Genomic DNA, 8172 nt, shown 5'->3' on the forward strand with positions numbered 1-8172 from the left:
GACATTTTACCCACTTCAGTTGCAAAATAATTTACTCTGGGAAATAACCTGACTCTTGACTATAACATGCTGCTTTTACCACTTCCTCTAATTTTGGTATCCTGTCATTCCCTAGTACCACATATAGCTCCCTACAGCCACAAATCGTAAAAGGATTTAGCATAGGCCCTTTTGTTAAAGGGTAAAGCAGCATATTCCAGTATCTACTGGTAGAAAGACAAAGGTGCAAGGCCTCAACTTGCCTATACCTTTAGTTGGTCAGTGCTGCTATTTAGAGATACATACTCAAACTGAAGATGTTTTGGGTTAATGCTGCTTTTGCATATATCTATTCTACCTTTCCCTGCCCTGTCTGCCTCCTGCCTTGTGCTCCCTGTCTAATCTCTTGTTGTGCCTTCTGCTCCTGGTCCTATGTGCTGCTGTGCTGTCCATGCCACTTGTGCCACATACTACAGGTTGGCTACCCCTGCTCTATACTATATGAGTTATCCCCAGCAGTATTCTTGAATTGCACCTGCACCTCTACCACTTTTTGCACACACAGCTGTCTCTCTGCAAAATTTCTCTAATCATAACAATTTGCTGATGCTTCTCCAATAAAATTGTGAAGTAGAGTAATGCAGCCACAGTCTCCTGCAGGTGTGGGGAATAATGTGGAAAATTTATTACTATTTCAGTCCACCTTTTAGCTAAAATCCCTGCTTTGTAAGTTTACCAATATCAGGTTAACTTTTTTCTTTTCTTAAAACCTGTTATTTTAACCTAATAGTGTTGTTGATTTTTTTGTTTGTTTTTTTTTTGCCCCACAAATGCAGGCAACATACTCTTGAATGTTTTGATTCCACCCAAGATGCCATGCACAAGAACAGGAAAAAACAACGTTCTTATTGTCTGTGTTCCCAATCCACCAGTTGATGAGAAGAACCCCACTGTCCCCATCACTATGTTAATAAGAGTGAAAACAAGTGAAGATGCAGATGAGTTGCACAAAATCTTACTGGAGAAAAAGGAGGCTTAAGTGTTATGGTCAAGTGATCTCAAGAATTTTTGCCAAACTGCTGCTGCTCTTTTTTTTTTTTCCTCAACTTTGTTAGAATACTTAACTTTCTACTCTGACATTCTAAGAACTATCATAGGAATTCTGGAAGGTTTTGTGGGGAAAGCTAAAATGGCTAATAAACATTTTAATAGAACACGTGTCAATCTGTCCTCCCTCCCTTTTGAAATACCTAAATGCATGAACTTTATCTGAACAAAATGTACATGCTTAAATTAGATCATTTCTTTGTAACACTGAGCAAAAGTGACTGCTGAATGGACTACAATCAGGAAAAGTGTGGTACCAGACATTTCTTGTAGATAGATTTTACAGTGCAATGCAGTAACCTCCTGTTCTTGAAAAGGGAGGAGGTTAATTTAATTCATAAAACTATATTTCTAGCCTGAATAGAATTTTTTTTAATATAAAATTGGTGTCAACTTTTCAGTAAAAAGTCTAAACTTTCAAACTCTTAACTGAAATCGTATCTGAATAGCAAAGCTACTGTAGGTTACAGTCTTTAAATTTGGAAGGACGACTGTTTTTAACATTGGGAGACTGCATTTTTCATTCTTAGAAGAAAATGATCTGACTGCTCTCGTTATTCCTGTTCATTGGCTGTAGCATTCCTGGGAAGCATTGTCAGTTTTGTTGTGCTTCATTAGGGTGCAATAGTATTAGCTGGAAACTGGAGTAGTACATTCATTCAAACCACAACTGGCACTACTTGTTGACGGATCTTAAAGACTAAGAGTAGTGACTCTACTAGTCCCTCTTTCCATAGGTTACCTGCTCTCCAGTTCATGTTTCAGATGCATTCTGGGGGAGTTGTATTTCCATTTCCCAGACTCTACCTGGTCTTTTGATAAGTCTTGGTGATCTTAGGATGTCATCTTTTATAAAACTGAATTTTGATGCCCATTGACATTTTTCTTTCTTGTAAAATTCTCTGAATGTGGCCAAGAGCCTCTCTGTTAAACTTGAGTTACAACACTAATACATAGCTGAGTCTTCCCAGATGTAATAAAGCAGCAATACACCACTTGCTTATATCCAATATTGATAAGTACTGTAGAGATTAGTTGTAATTTTATAGCTCTTGGGACACTAATTGTCCTGGGCTTGCAGGAAGAGCAGGGTATGAAGGATGTGGCTTATACAGGCTAGAATTTTTTTAATTTTAATTCCAGTGGGGAAATATTGGATCTAAACAGAATCAGAGAGCTGGCAGGGATTTAAAGGATAATTTTGTCTAATCCCCTGCATAAATGCAGGATATGCTGTTCTTAAAATGATTAGTAGTGCAAGTTATCATGGCTTCTTTCTTCACTCTTCCATCTGTTTGTCAATGGCTGCTGCCATCAATTTTGCATCATTTCAAACCTGGTCCCAGCTCATTGTGACTGAAAGGGCTGGGAGGAAAAGATTTTTTTTTTCTTTTTTCTATTCCTTTGATGTCCCAGATATTAGGAGCCCAAGTCCAAAATCTGTTTTATGGGATGCCTTGCCACTAAGTCTGCTTCCAGTTCTGATTTATTGGAGAACCCAATAAGCTATTGAACATCTGCCAGGTTGTGGCAGTTTAAACCATACTCCTGTGCACTATCCAACTGTGTCCTGCTATGGGAGTGGAGGGCAAACACCACCACCAATTTGTCCCTTGTGCTGAGAAAAGCGTCTACTACAAGGGTTGGCAACCTTTCACTAACAGTGGGCTGAATCAAATTCAAAAAGAGGTTGGATAAACACCTGTCTGGGGCCATGTGATCCCAGCGTGTGCTCCAACCAGTGGTGCGGGGTTAGACTAGATGATCTATTCAGATCCCTTCTGACCCCTAACTACTACGAAACTATGAAACAGCTTGGTCCTAAAGCCTGCTAGAGACAGCAGTTGTTGATGTATTGTGCCACTAGATGGTGCATTTCTTCAGGGCAGGTGGTCAGCAATTTCTTAAGCTGTGAGCTAGGATGACCCTGGCCAGGTCAGGTGCGAAGGCAGATACTAGGACCCAGTTTCTGCTGCTTCTCCCTCCCCCACCAAAACCAAATGCTGCTGGAGCTGCACATGTCTGCAAGCTGCTTCAAATAGCTCTGCAGGCTGGATCTAGTCTATAGGCCACAGGCTGTTGGCCCCTAGTTTAGGGGCTATGTTTACATTTACTATCCTAGTATACTTGGCAGGCCAGAAATCTCTTCACATGCTGGATCTAGCGCACAAACTAGGTTGTCAGCCCTTGATATAATGCAATGTCCTATCTTATTCTGGTTTCATGTGTGGGGCGATTATAGTTGCTTCTCTAAAAATGAGGAGTCTTTGCCTGGTAGGACAAGAAAAGTTATATCCTCCAATTTGTCTACAGCTCAAGTAGAAGAGCACAGACAGAGGGGGAACTCTAAAGGGAGCTGCAGTCAGTCTCCCTCCCTTACCGTTTGACCAGACAAAGCCTCCTGCCCTTTGCTTGCTTTAAAAAGCAGCTTCTGAAACGTAAAAGCATTTAATGTGTCAAACTGGAAGGAAGCTTATACCAATTTTAATGCAAGTTGGTGCCTTTTCTGCAGTTGGTTAGGTATCTTAGCACTAAATGTATGTATGGTTAGCTCCCTCAAGGTTTTTTTTTTTTGTTTTTTTCATCTTTCCCGCCCCCTTGAAGTTTTGCAGTTTTGCTGGTACCTGGATTTGAATAACTTAATGGTTTTGCTTGTTAATTTTGTGTGAATGAAAATCAGAATCTTGTGTAAGTTGTTACAGGCTCAGGTTGAATGGCTAAGGGCTCAAATAATTTTGCTTTTGTTGTTAGAATATAATGTCTTAATTAAATATAAATCTCAGTGAAAAAAATTGTTCTTTAGGCTGCAAATCACTGGATTTGAAAGGGAATACTATCCTTTTGTGGTAAGCAGACTTGTTATGCACCTCAGACTTTAAGAGCAATTATGTATTGGACTGTTACAGGTGTATCTGCCTGGTATTTGTTTACTTTCTAAAGCGCAAGTAAATGTAACAATCTGCTCTTCAGCAGTTGAGATATGGACCAATTAACAGAACGATGATTTATTAAGGGAGGCAAATTAAACTTTCCACATGGCCTTTGCACAACCATCCTCACTAATTTGCCTCTGAAATTAGGCAAATCTGGGATTTTTGCACATGAACACTGGCTTGCTTTTTGAAGTTAGGCAAACTGAATAAAATGGTTAATGACAGATGATGTACGCATGTGGTTGCAAAACTTGTTTTTTTAATATTGATTGTATGTTTACCAGTGTGGGTGGAGGGTACAAAAAAACAGGCTGGAAACTTTGTACCCTGCAATGCCCGTTGTAGCAAATACTCATTTTTCTATTGTACTATGGCAAAGAGTGATTGAAGGAAGTGGTGCACTGTGTTCTCTAGTCATGCATGTATTTGTCTAAAGTAGTATGGAAAGCCCCAGTGACAGAGAAGAAAAGATTTTACTCATTTTGACGCATGAGTGTTTTATATAAAAAGTCTCCCTCAAAAGTAAAGCGTATGCATAAATGTAAAATATGAAAACCAATTTTTTAAAACTTCCTAACCTTCCGGTTTTGTTTTAAAAACAACTAAAACCAGAAAAGTAACTAGGATTCCCAACTGTAACTGTTATAAAATGTATATGTTAAGTCCATACAATTTGTATTGATTCTTTAAATATTAAAATTGTCAATTGGGGAGAAGGTAAACTTTTTTTTTTCTTGAAGTGAGAATTTTTGTCTCCTTACCTAGAAATGAATTGCTCAAAGTGTTGTAATCCATAGAGCTTTCTGAGGAAGAAGCCTGAAGTAGTAGTTTCTAGAATTCATTCGCAGGTTAATAGCTTCCTGCTCTGAGTTGTTCCAGAATATAAAGTAGAAATTTTAATTACAAAATGAATTAAAAGATATTAATAAATGACCATATACTTGATTCTAGAATGTCAAAATGATTTTACACTGAAGCAATTTTTCAGTCCAAATCAGAATTAAATCACTCTTTCATGTCGTGGTTAGGATATCAAAATATTGCTGTCAAATTTTAATGTAATGGCATTAAATACTTGCTGTCCAGCTATTGCCTATTTGTGCACAAGAAACTTCCTCCAAATTTGAGATATGAAATAGAAGTTTTACTTCTATAACTGTGCATAGTCTGACTAGTTTTTGGAATCTGTGGACTTTGCTTATTCTTGCTCTACGCTTCCCCCCTGTTCCCTGCCCCCCTCCTCCCCCCTCTGGTAATCTCTGTCAAAGAGACCCCCAAATATTAAGCTCTCTGATTCCACCCCCCCCCCAAAAAAAAATAAAACCCTTTTATTTAGTAAAACATTAACATTTGGTTTCATTTATTAAAAAATAACCCTCTTATTTATGCTAAAATTATCTGTTTTGGAGTAGGATGCTGAGTCAAGGTTACCTCTGCCCCATAGTCTGTGATGGAGATTTAAATATCTCAGTTGAACAAATTTATAGTAGAAACTATATGAATTACAATGTGCGTTAAACTTCTTAAAAGTGTCTCAAACTTCATTTTTGATGCCTTAAGTTACTTTATTTGTAATTTTTGTAGCTACTACTTGTGAGCAAAAACTTTAAGATTAAACCAAACTTCTAATGGCATGAACTAGTGTGAGTTCAGTCAATTAAACTACTGTGCAAATTAATAAATGTGACCATTCAATGTTATTTCTATCAAAGTAAAATTCAAATACTCTGAATTCTGTTTGTAGGAAACTTAGCTTATTTGATTTTTTTTTTTTTATTTTTTTTTTTAACTTGCCTTGTAACTTAAATGTTTTTGGTAGTTCTAAATATGTTGTAAGAAAGTGTACAGAATCCGTGGAAAATGTGAATAAATGTATGGGAGATACAAAATTATTGCATGCTTGGACTTTATGCACAGTTTCTTGATTTGACTATAGAGTGGTGTGCATAGGCTGATGGCAAGACCCTCTCAGGTAAAAAGGGATTATTTGAATAACTTCAGGGAATTTTGCCTATCTGCAGCAAATATAATTTTTTTTTTTTTAATACGGAACAAAGTTGAGTGAACTGACAATGGAAAATTCCACCCAGAAGCCAGGAGCATGGCATTTGTAGTAGTTGTAAACCCAGATTTAGTAAGGCAGGGGCCTTTTTTTTTTTTTTTTTTTTTTTACTGATTTAAATTAAAAAAAATACAATACTATTTTCAAAAACAGTTTAAGGGAAACCTGAGTGCAGTCAAGACGTGTAAGTGTTCTATTGTTCTTGTGGTTGTCCAATTCAAAACTATTTTTTCCCCCTTTTTTTTCTTTGAGAGATCACAGCATTCTTTTAAAAAACGCATTTAGTTTCTTTGGAACCTTCACATCTCCAAACAGGATATCTTAGTGTTTTTATAGCAAAGGACAGAGCAAATCTACAGCCCCTCTCTTGACTGTTTCTCATCTCAAGCTGGAATTCTTTGTTGTTTTACAAAACCATGGGAAACTTAATCCTTTAATTTTTAGTTTTACAAGTTAGGTCAGAACTAACTGCCACAGAGTATTTTAAATCCCAGGAAAATGCTGTCAAGTAGTTCTCCAACTTCAATTTAAAACCTGAAAAACTGAAGCAAGGCTGCCTCAATATCCAGAACAAATCAGCTGATCTGGCCTTCAATCTGATAGCACAACTAACTTTTCTACTTTTAGAGACCTCCAGTGTTAAAATTAAGACTAGAAAAAACTGTCCAAGGTAGGAGGAACTTGAAGAACAAATTCTTCAACAGCTCATATGGGACACATACATTTACATTTGTATGTAGACCAAGTACTTTTCTCAGGAAGCTCCCAGGAATCAGAGTGCCGATGAGACAAAATCAAAATGTCAGATGAAAGAATTGACTTGGGACTGCAGAAGTCATCTTTTCCTGGAGTCTGGCTCCATCAGTCACTGCCTTGACAGCATCAGTGACTTGTCAGAGTTTCAACATTCTTTCCCTTGGTTCTGACCACTACTAGCTAGAGCACTGAGATGCTTTGTACAGCAGGTAGGTAAATTGCCACTCCATCTCACTAACAATGAGACCTACCCATCTTTTAGCACTGAGCTGCTGTGCTGTTCTCTTGCTACCGCCCCTAGATACAGTGTGCTCACACATGAGCCTCTGAAGATATCCTATATTTAGAATTCACAAGACTTGCAGTCCTGAAGTTTGTTCTGGAAAAGCGCAGTATACCTGGTGGGAGAGAGAGAATCCCAGGACTGATACTGGGATACAAGAAATCCATCCTTTGGGCCATGTTTTCCTGCTCCCTTGGCTTCAGGGGCATTTTCTTTCAATGAGTTGTGACTTTCTAGACCAATGTCTCCTCAACAACCATCATCAAAAGCTGTAGTAAAAAAAGACCAGACTAGAGTCTTTTCCATCTCATGGCCTGGGTGCTGTATGGTTCTTGAATAAGAATATATGTATTTTTAAACTGCATGAAATTTCCAACAGCAGGAAAAATTCAAAACCTGTCTCTGGTAAGCATGAGTCTCTGTTGCAATGTAAAGTCTCACATAAAACAACGATTCCTCTTGTTCTTGGTTCCTTTCTGGGTTGAAACAAGTAACCTGTCCTGAAGTTTAGCTTGGGTATGTCTAATAACCACCTCAACTTGGTACATCTATACTGGACAAACTGATCTAAATCTACTATGCTTAGGTTCTTGAAAGGCCTGAACAATACAAAATCTGATCCCGCCATAGGATCACTTCCCGGGCCCCCGGGAAGTCTGCTGCATCCGGGACATTACGGAGAGGATCCCAAAGCTCCTTAAACCCACAGACCACTATCCCATGCTCCTTATTCATGTGGGCACCAATGACACTGCTCGGAGCACTCCCAGCCAGGTCATGAGGCGCTACAGGGATTTGGGAGCGGGGCTTAAGGGTTTGGGGGCACAGGTAGTGTTCTCGTCGATCCTCCCAGTCTCAGGCTATGGGCTGAGAAGGGACAGGAGGATCTATGTGGTCAACCAAAGACTGCAGCGCTGGTGTCGTCAGGAAGGCTTTGGCTTTCATGACCACAGTCCGCTCTTTGGCGAGAGAGGCAGCGAGCTGCTGGGAAGGGATGGCCTCCACCTCTCTCCCCTAGGGAGGAGGCTCTTCTCAGCCAGACTGGCTGACCT

The 8172-nt window shown here is 39.0% G+C and overlaps 1 protein-coding gene across 4 annotated transcripts in view; it reads left to right on the forward strand.

The window, feature by feature from the left end:
• The window catches only part of NUP50 (nucleoporin 50), a 31308-nt gene extending 26567 nt beyond the window's left edge, over positions 1 to 4741 (forward strand). For all 4 annotated transcript variants that reach the window (XM_006031649.3, XM_025213318.1, XM_006031650.3 and 1 more), the window contains one exon: positions 816 to 4741. In XM_006031649.3, coding sequence (XP_006031711.1) covers positions 816 to 1018 — 203 coding nt within the window. In that variant the 3' untranslated portion in view covers positions 1019 to 4741. The remainder of the gene's footprint in view (positions 1 to 815) is intronic.
• Positions 4742 to 8172: the final 3431 nt, after the last annotated feature.

The sequence above is a fragment of the Alligator sinensis genome, unplaced genomic scaffold (genome assembly GCF_000455745.1).
Source record: "Alligator sinensis unplaced genomic scaffold, ASM45574v1 scaffold806_1, whole genome shotgun sequence".
In the NCBI taxonomy this organism is placed as follows: domain Eukaryota; kingdom Metazoa; phylum Chordata; order Crocodylia; family Alligatoridae; genus Alligator; species Alligator sinensis.